General features: G+C 43.7%; 1 protein-coding gene across 1 annotated transcript in view; it reads right to left on the bottom strand.

Moving 5' to 3' along the window:
- LOC139541276 (PR domain zinc finger protein 5-like) overlaps positions 1 to 16800 on the bottom strand; it is a 54325-nt gene extending 37525 nt beyond the window's left edge. Inside the window, exons 1-11 of the mRNA XM_071345738.1 lie at positions 16541 to 16800; positions 15626 to 15709; positions 13370 to 13492; positions 11941 to 12109; positions 10902 to 11079; positions 10554 to 10652; positions 10304 to 10425; positions 7469 to 7548; positions 5521 to 5605; positions 5225 to 5382; positions 623 to 716 (exon numbers count right to left, since the gene is read on the bottom strand). Coding sequence (XP_071201839.1) covers positions 623 to 716; positions 5225 to 5382; positions 5521 to 5605; positions 7469 to 7548; positions 10304 to 10425; positions 10554 to 10652; positions 10902 to 11079; positions 11941 to 12109; positions 13370 to 13492; positions 15626 to 15709; positions 16541 to 16639 — 1291 coding nt within the window. The 5' untranslated portion in view covers positions 16640 to 16800. The remainder of the gene's footprint in view (positions 1 to 622; positions 717 to 5224; positions 5383 to 5520; positions 5606 to 7468; positions 7549 to 10303; positions 10426 to 10553; positions 10653 to 10901; positions 11080 to 11940; positions 12110 to 13369; positions 13493 to 15625; positions 15710 to 16540) is intronic.
- Between the last annotated feature and the right edge of the window lie 402 nt (positions 16801 to 17202).

Here is a 17202-nt window from a genome sequence, read left to right on the forward strand (position 1 = left end):
AGGAAATGCCTTGAGCTTCACAATCTCTGTGTCATCAGTCTAGACTGGGGGACCATGCAGGACTCCATCCTGCCAAGACCAACTGTCTGTAGGGCTCCTCAGTCCTCAATGACCACTGTGTCTGTCTGGCTATGACACTCAGGACTAGGAGGACCACTGTGTCTGTCTGTCTGTCTGTGACACTCAGGACTAGGAGGACCACTGTGTCTGTCTGTCTGTCTGTCTGTCTGTCTGTCTGTCTGTCTGTCTGTCTGTCTGTCTGTCTGTCTGTCTGTCTGTCTGTCTGTCTGTCTGTCTGTCTGTCTGTCTGTCTGTGTCTGTCTGTCTGTCTGTCTGTCTGTCTGTCTGTCTGTCTGTCTGTCTGTTTGTCTGGCTATGACACTCAGGACCACTCTGTCTGTCTGTCTGTCTGGCTGGCTGGCTGGCTGTGCCACTCAGGACTAGGAGGACCACGACACAGAGGACCAGGAGGTTGTGGAAGCCCTCAGTATCTCATGCTAAAAAAAGGTCTGAACTAGGGGCTATATATAGCATCTATGTGTTGTAGGGGCCCTGAACGTTGGTACTAGTGGCTACAGTCTCACACTCTGAGAGATACACACACAAACAAACTCATACTTACTGTTGTGGATGAGCAGGTGGCGCTGTAAAGAGAAGGGGGTGCGGAACAGGGCCTTGCACTCCTCACACTGGAACGGCCTCTCCTCTGAGTGAGTCTGGAGAAAGAACAGGACAGCATTTACGGTTAAGGTACACAGCATCACTGAAAACTACCTCTGACTACCCCTCTCTACATATCTTGGTATAAACATACCAGTTAGCTGACCATCAAAACATACACCTTCCTTCCTTTCTATTTAATTGACTAATATAGAGTAAATAAGTATTTAATGATGCGGTCAGTTCGTGAGAACAGCTAACAGAATCCTTCTACCCCCCCCCCCCCCCCCCCCCTTAAAAGAGTTAGATGCACTATTGTAAAGTGGTTGTTCCACTGGATATCATAAGGTGAATGCACCAATTTGTAAGTCGCTCTGGATAAGAGCGTCTGCTAAATGACTTAAATGTAAATGTAAATGTGTGGCCCTGACACCCCCTAAATACACTGCATTTGGAAAGTATTCAGACCCCTTGACTTTTTCCAAATTTTGGTACATTATAGCCTTATTCTAAAATTGATTAAATTGTTTTTTTCCCTCATCAATCCACACACAATACCCCATAATGACAAAGCAAAAACAGGTTATTAGAATTTTTTCGAATATCGAATTTACATAAGAATTCAGACCTTTTACTCAGTACTTTGTTAAAGCACCTTTGGCAGCGATTACAGCCTTGAGTCTTCTTGGGTATGACGCTACAAGCTTGGTACACCTGTATTTGGGAAGTTTCTCCCATTCTTATCTGCAGATCCTCTCAAGCTCTGTCAGGTTGAATGGGGAGAGTTATTTTCAGGTCTCTTCAGAGATGTTCGATCGGGTTCAAGTCCGGGCTCTGGCTGGGCCACTCAAGGACAATCAGAAACTTGTCCCGAAACCACTCCTGTGTTGTCTTGGCTATGTGCTTCGGGTTGTTGTCCTGTTGGAAGGTGAATCTTTGCCCCAGTCTGAGGTCCTGAGCACTTTGGAGCAGGTTTACATCAAGTATCTCTCTGTACTTTGCCCCCGTTCATCTTTCCCTCGATTCTGACTAGTCTCCCAGTCCCTGCCACTGAAAAACATCCACACAGCATGATGCTGCCACCATCATGCTTCACCATAGGGATGGTGCCAGGTTTCCTCCAGCCTTAACGCTTGGCATTCAGGCCAATGAGTTCAATATTGGTTTCATCAAACCAGAGAATCTTGTTTCTCATGGTCTGAGTGTCCTTTAGGTGCCTTTTGGCAAACTCCAAGCGGGCTGTCATGTGCCTTTTACTGAGGAGTGGCTTCCGTCTGGCCACACTACCATAAAGGCCTGATTGGTGGAGTGCTGCAGAGAGTGGTGTCCTTCTGCAAGGTTCTCCCATCTCCACAGAGGAACTCTAAAGCTCTGTCAGAGTGACCATCGGGTTCTTGGTCACCTCCCTTGGTCACCTCCCTCTCCCCCGATTGCTCAGTTTGGCCGGACGGCCAGCATTAGGAAGAGTCTTTGTGGTTCTAAACTTCTTCCATTTAAGAATGATGGAGGCCACTGTGTTCTTAGGGACCTTCAATGCAGCAGACATTTTCTGGTACCCTTCCCCAGATCTGTGCCTCGACACAATCTGGCTCTACGTACAATTCCTTCAACCTCATGGCTTGGTTTTGTGGGACCTTATATAGACAGGTGTGTGCCTTTCCAAATCCTGTCCAATCAATTGAATTTACCACAGGTGGACTCCAATCAAGTTGTAGAAACCTCTCAAGCATGATCAATGGAAACAAGATGCACCTGAGCTCAATTTCGAGTCTCATAGCAAAGGGTCTGAATACTTAAATAGGTATTTCTGTTTTTTATTGTAAATAATTTTGCACAAATTTCTAAAAACCTGTTTTCGCTTTGTCATTATGGGGTATTGTGTGCAGATTGATGAGGGGGAAACATAATTGAATCCGTTTTAGAATAACGCTGTAACATAACAAAATGGGGGAAAAGTCAAGGGCTCTGAATACTTTCCGAATACACTGTATACCTCATCTCTTCTCTCACTCCCTCTAAACCTCCCCTCTATCTCTTCTCTCACTCCCTCTAAATCTCCCCTCCATCTCTTCTCTCACTCCCTCTAAACCTCCCCTCCATCTCTTCTCTCACTCCCTCTAAACCTCCCCTCCATCTATTCTCTCACTCCCTCTAAACCTCCCCTCCATCTCTTCTCTCACTCCCTCTAAACCTCCCCTCCATCTCTTCTCTCACTCCCGCTAAACCTCCCCTCCATCTCTTCTCTCACTCCCTCTAAACCTCCCCTCCATCTCTTCTCTCACTCCCTCTAAACCTCCCCTCCATCTCTTCTCTCACTCCCTCTAAACCTCCCCTCCATCTCTTCTCTCACTCCCTCTAAACCTCCCCTCCATCTCTTCTCTCACTCCCTCTAAACCTCCCCTCCATCTCTTCTCTCACTCCCTCTAAACCTCCCCTCCATCTCTTCTCTTGGTTCAATCTGAGCACTGTCTCCTGTCTCTGTGTTGATGTGGGATCAGATGTGTGAGCATTGGGGTTTGGGTTAGAGTTAGGGTTAGGCTCCATGGCTGATTTGGTATGTTGACTTGATGAAGACAAGTAGCTTGAGGGACTAAGGTTCAAAGTACATTTGTTTATGTGTACCCTGCTTTGCCCCCCACATGTCTGTCTGAGTGACACCCTATTCCCTTAAGTAAATATGGAGGTCTTCAGGGGGAGACAGGCCACAGACGCCACAGAAACCCAATGAAAACTGAAGAGACGTCTAACAATGTTAGCTCTGAAGCAGTGAGATTATGCTTGTATGTTAGTTTGTGTATGTATGTGCTTGTTACGTTTCAGCATTATCTCCATCAGTAAAACTTGCATACAGTGGGGAGAACAAGTATTTGATACACTGCCGATTTTGCAGGTTTTCCTACTTACAAAGCATGTAGAGGTCTGTCATTTTTATCATAGGTACACTTCAACTGTGAGAGACGGAATCTAAAACAAAAATCCAGAAAATCACATTGTATGATTTTTAAGTAATTAATTTGCATTTTATTGCATGACATAAGTATTTGATCACCTACCAACCAGTAAGAATTCCGGCTCTCACAGACCTGTTAGTTTTTCTTTAAGAAGCCCTCCTGTTCTCCACTCATTACCTGTATTAACTGCACCTGTTTGAACTCGTTACCTGTATAAAAGACACCTGTCCACACACTCAATCAAACAGACTCCAACCTCTCCACAATGGCCAAGACCAGAGAGCTGTGTAAGGACATCAGGGATAAATTGTAGACCTGTACAAGGCTGGGATGGGCTACAGGACAATAGCCAAGCAGCTTGGTGAGAAGGCAACAACTGTTGGCACAATTATTAGAAAATGGAAGAAGTTCAAGATGACGGTCAATCACCCTCGGTCTGGGGCTCCATGCAAGATCTCACCTCGTGGGGCATCAATGATCATGAGGAATGTGAGGGATCAGCCCAGAACTACACGGCAGGACCTGGTCAATGACCTGAAGAGAGCTGGGACCACAGTCTCAAAGAAAACCATTAGTAACACACTACGCCGTCATGGATTAAAATCCTGCAGCGCACGCAAGGTCCCCCTGCTCAAGCCAGCGCATGTCCAGGCCCGTCTGAAGTTTGCCAATGACCATCTGGATGATCCAGAGGAGGAATGGGAGAAGGTCATGTGGTCTGATGAGACAAAAATAGAGCTTTTTGCTCTAAACTCCACTCGCCGTGTTTGGAGGAATAGAAGGATGAGTACAACCCCAAGAACACCATCCCAACCGTGAAGCATGGAGGTGGAAACATCATTCTTTGGGGATGCTTTTCTGCAAAGGGGACAGGACGACTGCACCGTATTGAGGGGAGGATGGATGGGGCCATGTATCGCGAGATCTTGACCAACAACCTCCTTCCCTCAGTAAGAGCATTGAAGATGGGTCGTGGCTGGGTCTTCCAGCATGACAACGACCCGAAACACACAGCCAGGGCAACTAAGGAGTGGCTCCGTAAGAAGCATCTCAAGGTCCTGGAGTGGCCTAGCCAGTCTCCAGACCTGAACCCAATAGAAAATCTTTGGAGGGAGCCGAAAGTCGGTATTGCCCAGCGACAGCCCCGAAACCTGAAGGATCTGGAGAAGGTCTGTATGGAGGAGTGGGCCAAAATCCCTGCTGCAGTGTGTGCAAACCTGGTCAAGAACTACAGGAAACGTATGATCTCTGTAATTGCAAACTAAGGTTTCTGTACCAAATATTCAGTTCTGCTTTTCTGATGTATCAAATACTTATGTCATGCAATAAAATGCAAATTAATTACTTAAAAATCATACAATGTGATTTTCTGGATTTTTGTTTTAGATTCCTTCTCTCACAGTTGAAGTGTACCTATGATAAAAATTACAGACCTCTACATGCTTTGTAAGTAGGAAAACCTGCAAAATTGTCAGTGTATCAAATACTTGTTCTCCCCACTGTATATAAAACCACCCATTTAAATCTGTCACATCCACCTTTTATGTAGTTGAAGCATTCTGTCATTCTGAAAAGAGACTACAGCTTTCTGACCCTCCCTGTTCCCTGCTCACCTTCTTGTGGTTCTTGTAGACGTTCCTGTGGGCAAACTCCTTCCCACACAGCTTACACTTGTAGGGCTTTTCCTCACTGTGGATGATCTTATGGGCCGTCACCTGGTCCAGACGCTTGAACGAACGACTGCAGATCTCACAGGTATATGGACGTTTCTCTAACCAGGAACAGAGAGAGAGGGAGAGTAAACGATGTCTGAGTGTAGCTGTGTGTGTGTGTGTGTGTGTGTGTGTGTGCGTGCGTGCGTGCGTGCGTGCGTGCGTGCGTGCGTGCGTGCGTGCGTGTGTTCTCTTACCTGAGTGAGTGATCATGTGGCGCTTGAGCTGATTGATCGAGATGAATTTCTTGTCGCAGGCAGCACAGTCGAATATCTCATGTACCTGGAGATACATAAATTAGCCAACAGACCAGATACAGGGGGGTTATGTAAGAGACAGAGATCATGGATTTCGCTGCACGCTGTGTTGTGTAAGTGACAATGTATGACCTTGATGTGTAACCTTTTCCACACTTGCAGGCAGAGGAATATTCACAGACACACATACACACACACACACACAGACACACATACACACACTCTTTCACTCCTTGCTCAACTACGTCTGCACACAGAAATATAATTAAACAGCTGAAAAGTTTGAATCCTTCTCCTGCTCTCAGCATGGTTTGAATAATAGCACATTTGATAGCTGTTCTGCCTAATGCTACAATATGCTGAGACTGAATTGCTCCTCTGCTCAGAGCTTCAAAGATTGAGCAGTCCAGGATAATTCTAATAATGACTGGACTGGTTTAAGTAGCTTTTGTGCAAATGTATCATTATGCTAAGTTTGAGTGCTCTTGTGCGAATCATAATCCTGGGTTCGGAAGTGTCTGTCTCTAGCTCAGCTGTGACATGTCTTCTGTTCTATAGAGCTTTGGCCCAAAAATGTTTTCTCTTTCTTTGCTTCATGTCTTGTTAACCTCAGCACATGACTGTTCCAATGAAATCTGTAACATATGAGCTGTGTAAGTATGACAAAATAAACTACTTCATACAAGAGAAGAATGAAGCATTGATTGAATTCGGGTGGCAACTGACCCAAATCTCCCTGTATCAATACACATTTTCTGTGTCTACTGTCAATGAGGAAAGAGCCTCTCTCACAGACAAAGACTGATGATTAGAGCATCAGTAATACAGAAAAGCTTGCTTAAAACTTTTTCAAGTTCACATGTGCCACATATTGAATGGATAGGACTGGTACTTGCAGCATGAAAAGGTCAGAATAGGGCAATGTACTCTCCCTTTTCAAATACATTGGGTGGAAGTTTGGAGATAAGAAAAACCTGATTGATTGACTGATAGTTCAGGAACAGATCAACCAACCTATCTAAAAATGTCTAAGTGATTAACAGTAACACAACCTTTGCTGATGAAGTGTGTTCATTATGAATCTCTTATGACCCTGTTCAGTTCATTAGAGTGGATTAATGTCTTCTAATTAATCTATTGGATCAATGTTGACAGGGAACATGAAACCTCACCCAAACACCAGCTGGGTTCACGGGTCATAAATATAAAATCCTCATTTGGATGGGAAGCGAAACCAATTGCAAGACAATCAAATAACTCACTGCAAATATACTCTCCAAGATAATTCACTTTAAGCATATAAAGATGCTTCACTGTGAAATAGTTTGTGATGGCAATACCTTACCTCCATTAATCTCTAAAAGTAATGTAACATAATGGTTCTGTGGTTCTGTCATTTTTCAGGGTCCATCTCTGAGAGGTAGAATCCTGCCGCCACAGTTAAAGCCTTATTGTCTACTCACCATGCCTCTTAAGTTTCATGAGAGTCTGTGGGGATGAGCTTGTGAAATAAAAACCAACCTTTCTCTACTGTCACACGGTCTGAAAATGTAACATCTTGAACATAAAGCCAACCTCCTACTGAGAGAGAAGAAGAGTGAGACAGGAGACAGAGCGTGGGATTAGGGGACAGGAACAAAGGAATGGAACAAAAAGAGATGGAGGGATATGGAGGAAATAGAACTTAAAGGAACAGACATGGCCAGTGAGAAACCAACCACACGCACCTGGCCCTAGACACCAGAGGGCTAAGTGGACTGGAAGCCATTACAACATACACCTTACACCTATCCAGTCCTTCCAGATCTCTGAAGGATCAAAACGTGTCTAGGAATACATGTAAACCAGAGGCAGTGAAAAGGTGAGACAGTGAGGTAGTAGGTCTGACCTTGCGATGTTCCTGGAGGTTCAGTAAGGAGGAACATTTCCTGTTGCAGATGGTGCACATGAGCTTCCGCCTGGAACTTCCTGAAACACAATGATTGGACAAGCAGAGTTACCAATCCTGCTCTTCATGCCTCAATCTACATTGTGATGATGTGGTGGCTAGCAGTAGCAACAATGGTCAGGGCATTCCACATGTTAGTGAACAGCATCATCACTCACCTCATGGCAAAGCCAATTCCATCGGAAGCAAATACACACATTCTATCAGATAATCACTTGAGGTCAAAGTTTAATTACCAGATGTATGTTCTCTTCTGACTGTCGGGGGCAACCAAGATGTAACATAAACATGACAGGGTCACTAATGAAGGCTGTCTGCATCTACTGCCCACACATTGGTTAAATCAACATTGTTTCCACTAAATTTCAACAACAAAAAATTATTTCTATGTCCCTCCATGCACCCTCTGTGAATCTAGGAAGATTCTAACCCACTTAACCCCAACATTTCTCCAAGTTTTCACCATGATTGTAAATCCCTAGTTATTTTGTTGCTTAGACAAATTCATTTCTGAAGATTATTTATTTCATGTGATGAATGATTAATTTACGTCTGTCCCTCATTTTAAAGTCAACCCTGTTACGTGAACTGAACTCTCAATTTAATATGGTAAAACTTTTAATTTAAAAAAGAAAAAATGGAAGAATCATTGAAAATCTAATCGTCAAATCATAGTGTAAAAGCAGGTGAGCTGGTTCTACTCTGTTCGGCTATTTGCTGGTGTTTTGTGGAGTAAAACTGAGCAGGTCGAGCATAACACGTCAACCATGTTACGCATAGATAGACAGGCTAGAAATGTTTTAAATATAAATTGTTTATATATATTTTGTGAAGCTTGCATTCAATTGCCACTGCCTGTTGCACACAACAAGCTTCCATTCCCCCAGTCACAACGGGACTCATGGTTGATTTAAGGTTCACCCTGTTACGATCAACCCTGTTACTTTATTTGGCATTTAATAGGCACTTACTTTTGTAATTCCTTATATTTAACCTCGAAATGGGACAACACATTTTTTATTAGGATAACCATGTGCTCTTTATAACAGAATGTTAACATCTTGTGAAATCAAATGTTTCTTTGGACCAAGTAACACTTCTCAAAAAACACAGAATTGATGGAACGCCCCATTTATTTACGAGTCATGTGTGCCACATTTATAGAGCCTACACCACATCCCGCTCACCTACACACTCCTATACTGACCAAACTGCTAAAAGATCAAGGCAGATACTTGTTTTAAAACTCAGCAAAAAAAGAAACGTCCTCTCACTGTCAACTGTGTTTATTTTCAGAGAACTTAACATGTGTAAATATTTGTATGAACATAACAAGATTCAACAACTGAGACATAAACTGAACAAGTTCCACAGACATGTGACTAACAGAAATGGAATAATGTGTCCCTGAACAAAGGGGGGATCAAAATCAAAAGTAACAGTCAGTAGCTGGTGTGGCCACCAGCTGCATTAAGTACTGCAGTGCGTCTCCTCCTCATGGACTGCACCAGATTTGCCCGTTCTTGCTGTGAGATGTTACCCCACTCTTCCACCAAGGCACCTGCAAGTTCCCGGACATTTCTGGGGGGAATGGCCCTAGCCTTCACCCTCCGATCCAACAGATCCCAGACGTGCTCAATGGGATTGAGATCCGGGCACTTCACTGGCTATGGCAGAAACCTGACATTCCTGTCTTGCAGGCAATCATGCACAGAACGCGCAGTATGGCTGGTGGCATTGTCATGCTGGAGGGTCATGTCATGATGAGCCTGCAGGAAGGGTACCACATGAGGGAGGAGGATGTCTTCCCTGTAACGCACAGCGTTGAGATTGCCTGCTATGACAACAAGCTCAGTCCGATGATGCTGTGACACACCGCCCCAGACCATGACGAACCCTACACCTCCAAATCGATCCCACTCCAGAGTACAGGCCTCGGTGTAACACTCATTCCTTCAATGATAAACGTGAATCCGACCATCACCCCGGTGAGACAAAACCGCCACTCGTCACTGAAGAGCCCTTTTTGCCAGTCCTGTCTGGTCCAGCAACGATGGATTTGTGCCCATAGGTGACGTTGTTGCCGGTGGTGTCTGGTGAGGAACTGCCTTACAACAGTCCTACAAGCCCTCAGTCCAGCCTCTCTCAGCCTATTGCGGACAGTCTGAGCACTGATGGAGGGATTGTGCGTTCCTGGTGTAACTCGGGCAGTTGTGGTTGCCATCCTGTACCTGTCCCGCAGGTGTGATGTTCGGATGTACTGATCCTATGGAGGTGTTGTTACATGTGGTCTGCCACTGCGAGAACAATCAGCTGTCCGTCCTGTCTCCCTGTAGCGCTGTCTTAGGCGTCTCACAGTATGGATATTGCAATTTATTGCCCTGGCCACATCTGCAGTCCTCATGCCTCCTTGCAGCATGCCTAAGGCACGTTCACGCAGATGAGCAGGGACCCTGGGCCTCTTTCTTTTTTAGTTTCTCAAAGTCAGTAGAAAGGCCTCTTTAGTGTCCTAAGTTTTCATAACTGCGACCTTAATTGCCTAACATCTGTAAACTGTAAGTGTCTTAATGACCGTTCCACAGGTGCATGTTCATTCATTGTTTATGGTTCATTGAACAAGCATGGGAAACCGTGTTTAAACCCTTTACAATGAAGATCTGTGAAGTTATTTGGATTTTTACGAATTATCTTTGAAAGACAGGGTCCAGGGTGAGTTTACTTCATCACCAGTGTGGACTATGTGTCTGTATACATGTCTGTGAGATGGAGAACAACCTGTGTGGACGTTCCCTTTGTGTTTCTTCAGAGAGTCTTTGCTCTTGAACCTCTTCCCACAACTCTCAGCCTTACAGATGAACCTGGCGTCTCCTCTACACGCCTCCTTGTGCTGGTCATAACTACATACACACACAGAAAATACAGACACAGTCACTCAAATACACAGGAACTCAGACAGGAACAGATGGCAGCCCCTGTATACATATTATAATAGTATGTATGTTCGTATCTAGTTATGTAAGCCTACCTGGACTCTGAGCTGAAGGTGATGTAGCAGAGGGAACACTGGTGGTGGGCTCTGGAAGAGTCTCCTGAAGGACCCAGGGTCTCCGCACAGTGCAGAACACTGAGGGCAAAATGAAGGAGGTATACAGAGTCAGAGTAGGAGTAGGCTATAAAGATATGAACAGCAATACTATTACATTTCCAGGTGTCCTACATCAGGAAACGAATAAAGAGGCTGATTCAGTTGTAAAATGTACTGAGTGTGTGCAAATCTGTCAGTTCCATTATATGATCCACTTGGTAGCATACTTCTGTGTAACTCAATAGACTGTCAGGTAAGTAGAGTAGAGAGATGATGTAGGCTACACACTGGCGCTGCAGGGCTTGTTTGATGGGGAACTTCTTGCCACAGTTCCTGCACTTGTACTCCTTCTCCTCAGTACTGGGTCTCTGGTGGAGGGTCTGGAGGTGGGCTGCTAGGATCTCCTCACTAGGGAAGCTGCTCTCACACAGCAGGCACGGGTGGTCCTCCTTCTTGATCAACAGCTCTGCCCACATACAGTCATTATTACACATTACACACACACGCAGCCGTATCAGCTGTGTGTGAGTATAAGCTGTGTGTGAGTATCAGCTGTGTGTGAGTATCAAGTATCAGCTGTGTGTGAGTATCAGCTGTGTATGAGTATCAGCTTTGTGTGAGTATCAGCTGTGTGTGAGTATCAGCTGTGTGTGAGTATCAGCTGTGTGTGATCAGCTGTGTGTGAATATCAGTTTTGTGTGAGTATCAGCTGTGTGAGAGTATCAGCTGGGTGTGAGTATCAGCTGTGTGTAAGTATCAGCTGTGTGTGATCAGCTGTGTGTGAATATCAGTTTTGTGTGAGTATCAGCTGTGTGAGAGTATCAGCTGGGTGTGAGTATCAGCTGTGTGTGAGTATCAAGTATTAGCTGTGTGTGAATATCAGCTTTGTGTGAGTATCAGTTGTGTGTGAGTATCAGCTGTGTGTGAGTATCAGCTGTGTGTGAGTATCAGCTTTGTGTGAGTATCAGCTGTGTGTGAGTATCAGCTTTGTGTGAGTATCAGCTGTGTGTGAGTATCAGCTGTGTGTGAGTAACAGCTGTGTGTGAGAATCAAGTATCAGCTGTGTGTGAGTATCAGCTGTGTGTGAGTATCAAGTATCAGCTGTGTGTGAGTATCAGCTGTGTGTGAGTATCAGCTGTGTGTGAGTATCAAGTATCAGCTGTGTGTGAGTATCAAGTATCCGCTGTGTGTGAGTATAAGCTGTGTGTGAGTATAAGCTGTGTGTGAGTATCAGCTGTGTGCAAGCATTACACACTTCAAGCATAAACTGTTGGACTGACAAAACACTGTTTATGAAGGTTTAGGTAAAACTTTGTTAGGCATTTACCCATTTCAACGAGATGTTTGGCATCTTTGCTATTTTCATCTACATATTTGATGATTTCCTCTGCCTCCTCCTCTGACTCTTCCTCCATATCACTGTCCAGGTAGCCTATCAGCAGCTCTCTGTCTGTCTCAATGTCGTCCACTGCCAGGTAGAAGATATTCTCTCCGTCCTGAGAGATCAGAACCATAATCACCCCCCCCCCCCACACACACACACACACACCACACACACACACCACACACACACACACACACACACCACACCACACACACACACACACACACAAGGGAAAAAAGGGGTAGCTGAAGGATGAACTCAATAAACCTAGACATCCGTCTGCTGAGGCTTGATTAAGGTCGAAGGTCAAACACTCCAACTCCTAAACATGGCGTCATTAACTTCCACATCCTAAAGGTCACGGTCTAATCAAATCAAAGAGTAATTTTCTTTTGGATAAGGCATTTATAAATACACATATATATTAATTTAACAGAGAAACACAAAATAAATAAATAAATGAAACTTTTGATGTAACACAGAGCTCTAACACACATGAATGACCTTTGAACAAGTGATCACTTTAGCACTCTGGCGTTAATGACAGAACCTCAGCCAGAAGATCACAGGTTCTGTTCTACTTCCCTTCTAAATTCTCCCTTCTACCACGGTTTTTCTTTTTCCTCTAGCTGAGATGTCCCAGGCCAAGCCCTGACTTGTGTGTGTGTGTGTGTGTGTGTGTGTGTGTGTGTGTGTGTGTGTGTGTGTGTGTGTGTGTGTGTGTGTGTGTGTGTGTGTGTGTGTGTGTGTGTGTGTGTGTGTGTGTGTGTGTGTGTGTGTGTGTGTGTGTGTGTGTGTGTGTGTGTGTGTTCACGACTTTGGCCAATAGATCTGATTGCGTATGGGTTGTATGTGTTTGTGGGTTTATGGATATAATTAATCTGATCTTAATCACAGACTGACATGTTTTGTTACATTTTAATGTAAGGGATGCACAAAGCACTAGAGAAGATTTTCATAATAAGTTCAGACACTTTGAGAGAGAGTTACTTACAGCTGTGAAAGACGCCTCATCTCATACAGTCATCAGACAGCATCACATCTCCTTCTGATATGGCAGGCTTGATCAGTAACACATGGTGCAATCTTACAAGCTGTCTGCACAGGCAGACAAAACAAAAACAAAATCCACATTCCCCTTCATTTCACTCTCACTATCCATCTCAACTCACTCTCACTAACTTTCCCTCGCTTCTCTTCTAGTCTTTCTCTCTGATGTCCATCTTCTCTCTCATTATCCCTCTCTCTCTCTCCTTCTCCCTCTCTCTCTCCCCCCTTCTCTCTCAGAGATATGTGCTGATATCCAGCTCTATCTGTGTCTCTCCCTGTAGATACGTCTGAAGGTGTTACTATCTTCAGCGTGGGGCTGTACCTGGATTGCTGCCAGGTTCTTCTCCTCTTGTGATGGCGCCTGATGGACAAAACGCAGCCAGTTGGCATGGCGAGGGTTACTGGCATCCAAAACATAGAGCACATTGCCTTTATTACCTCGGACCTGAAACAGAAAACAGACATGCCTATCAAGAACATGAAATACTGTCGGCTGGAATTAACGTCTCACTTCCATACAGACCTAGCTTCTTGATCTAGCTTTGTGTTCATCTGGAGATGCTGTTTTACAAACTAAATCAGAGTTGCCATGAAAAACCCTGTGATATAAAACAATGTGCTTCTATCCAATATAACATGAAAGTTATAGAGGACTAGATGATTATACAACACTGAGAAAAAATATAAAATGCAACATGCAACAATTTCAAAGATGTTACTGAGTTACAGTTCATATAAGGAAATCGGTCAATTTTTTTAAATGAATCAGGCCCTAGTCTATGGATTTCACATGACTGGGAATAAAGATATGCATCTGTTGGTCAAAGATACCTAAAAAAGGGTAGGGACGTGGATCAGAAAACCAGTCAGTATCTGGTGTGACCACCATTTGCATCATGCAGCACAACACATCTCCTTCACATAGAGTTGATCAGGCTGTTGATAGTGGCCTGTGGAATGTTGTCCCACTCCTCTTCAGTGGCTGTGCGAAGTTGCTGGATATTGGTGGGAACTGGAACACGCTGTTGTAGACTTCGATCCAGAGCATCCCAAACATCCTCAATGGGTGACATGTCTGGTGAGTATGCAGGCCATGGAAGAACTGGGACATTTTCAGTTTCCAGGAATTGTGTACAGATCCTTGCGACATGGGGCCGTGCATTATCATGCTGAAACATGAGGTGATGATGATGGATTAATGGCACGACAATAGGCCTCAGGATCTCATCACAGTATCTCTGTGCATTCAAATTGCCATGGATAAAATGTAATTGTGTTCGTTGTCCGTAGCTTATGCCTGGACATACCATAACCCCACCACCACCATGGGGCACTGTGTTCACAACATTGACATCAGCAAACACTCGCTCACACGACGCCATCTGCCCGGTACAGTTGAAACCGGGATTCAAACGTGAAGAGCACACTTCTCCAGAGTGCCAGTGGCCATCAAAGGTGAGCATTTGCCCACTGAAGTTGGTTACGATGCCGAACTGCAGTCAGGTCATGATCCTGGTGAGGACAACTGACAGTTTGTAGATTCGGTTGTGCAAAACCACAGTTTCATCAGCTGTCCGGGTTGCTCATCTGAGACTATCAGGCAAGTGAAGAAGCCGGATGTGGAGGTCCTGGGCTGGCCTAGTTACACATGGTCTGCGGTTGTGAGGCCGGTTGGACGTACTACCAAATTCTCTAAAATGACGTTGGGGGTAGATTATGGTAGAGAAATGAACATTACATTCTCTGACAACAGCTCTGGTGGACATTCCTGCAGTCAGCATGCCAATTGCACGCTCCCTCAAAACTAGAGACATCTGTGGCATTGTGTTGTGTGAAATAACTACACATTTTAGAGTGGCTTTTTATTGAACCCAGCACAAGGTGCACCTATGTACTGATCATGCTGTTTAATCAGCTTCTTGATATGCCATACCTGTCAGGTGGATGGATTCTCTTAGCAAATGAGAAATGCTCACTAACAGGGATGGAAACAAAATTGTGCACAAAATTTGAGAGAAATAAGCTTTTTGTGCATATGGAACATTTATGGGATCTTTTATTTCAGCTCATGAAACCAGCACTTTAAATGTTGCGTTTATATTTTTGTTCAGTGTATAATTTCAGACGACACCTGAATTCTTTATGGCTGACATATAATCAATTACTTGTACTTTTAACTACACAGAAAATAAACATCATCTCACTGATCTGAAATGTAATTAAACCTGTCCCTTATCTCAAATAAATTCAAAACCTCATGATGGGGATAAAACATAATTGCACTTTGAATAACAAAGGCACACGATGCAGGTGGAGTTTGCCAAACCAAGACTCTACAGTCAACAAGTGTATGTGCATCAAACTAGAAGCTCCAATTAAGCATCACCTGTGCTGTATCTGAACTGCCACAGAATTAAACTATTTACCCTTTCCTTTCAATAGTAGGCCTACAATGAAAATAAATATTATTTATTGTACTATATAAAAGTATAATACAATTTATTGTGCTTATGAAGAGAAACATGCTGTGCTGTGACTGCAGTGTTAAAGGACTGAAGGTAGTCTGTTTCAGTATCACCTCCCACATCAGTCTGGTGTCTGTGCTCTCATCCAGCTCACTCGGTAGTTTCTTCTCTCCAGCAAAAGGGCCAAACTTTTCCCCCTTGTAGAAAACACATGTTGTCAGAATTTGAGGATACAAGATATTCATTTTCTTGTCTTTCTTTTTTACTAGAGGCATTTTCCATTTTGTCAGGGGGTATGTGAAGGCAATCAGATATAAATTGTGCGATGGAATAGATCCCCAAAAATAATGTAGTAGTAAACATTGTAAAACAGTATAGGACTATAGTATTATAATACATAGTATTGTCCATGAATCCATCCTTTGCGTTTCACTTTGGACCCACTAGATGTAGTAGCCTAGTTCAAACACCCTACAAGAGGGGGTGTGGTCAAGATGTGCTCCTCGTGAATGAAGCATTCATGTTCAAAGTTTTGACCAATGTGAGATTGCCTAATGAATAACGTTTGGTAGCCTGGCCGTTTGCAGTGTTTAATAAGTTTCAGTAAAAAACATTGTTTGCACCATCTTCAACCACCATTGTTTGTAACATTGTCAACTTGGTTACAATATTGTGTAATATCCTATAATACTAGACACATTTTGAGTATGCAAGTTAAATGACAGCATAGGAAAAGTAAATTAGAAAGTGTTCAATATGTATCAACACGTGTTACTATGTAACACACGAGAGTTGAGTTCTAAGTGAACATTGTTATGGAGTGAGCTAGTTACAGTATCTACGTGGCACTTCACCTCAGAGCAGCATTAAAGTAGGCTATGGCTTGAGATTTTGGGAGCGACTCGCAGAAATAAACCAAAATACGAACAGAAAACTGCCTTTCTCCCATTCACCGAATGAGTTTTGCACGTTGGTACGTTTCTTCATGCCCAAATCATACAAAATTGTCCTGTCCAAAAAAAACAAACCTTTTTCACTCGTCTCGCCGTGTAAAGCCCGATTCCATCCTGGACATTAGATGATTTCAAAGAAAATCTATCTGGCACATACATTCCCAACATTGTCATTGCTCTGAACGAATCCCTAATGTGATCATTAGAAACTATGCCAGCGGGGAAAGTAATGACTATTGTCTGTTTTCGCACAGACACGAGAGTTTGCAGCGGGGTGTTCTCTGTAATTCGGTCCAGGTTAAATTTCCACTCTTGCTGCAAGACTAGCAGGCGTCCTGATTGGTTCAAAGTTTGTTACCAGAAGCTACATATTTTGTGAAGGATGCTCACGCACTTTGAAGTCCCTCTGTCCTCTAACTTTGGATGACTAACAGTAACCACAAACATATGCAAATCTAAAGTTGATCAGGTCTTTACATTGGTTCTTATTATTTTTATTTATTTTTATATCTTCAATGTGCCTATGTATATATACACTACCGTTTAAAAGGCCAATTCTAGGCCAATAAAAATAAAAGATTAAGATGGGCAAAAGAACACAGACACTGGACAGAGGAACTCTGCCTAAAAGGCCAGCATCCCGTAGTGGTCTCTTCACTGTTGACGTTGAGACTGGTGTTTTGTGGGTACTTTTTAATGAAGCTGCCAGTTGAGGACTTGTGAGGCGTCTGTTTCTC

Source organism: Salvelinus alpinus, chromosome 16 (genome assembly GCF_045679555.1).
Source record: "Salvelinus alpinus chromosome 16, SLU_Salpinus.1, whole genome shotgun sequence".
Classification (NCBI taxonomy): domain Eukaryota; kingdom Metazoa; phylum Chordata; class Actinopteri; order Salmoniformes; family Salmonidae; genus Salvelinus; species Salvelinus alpinus.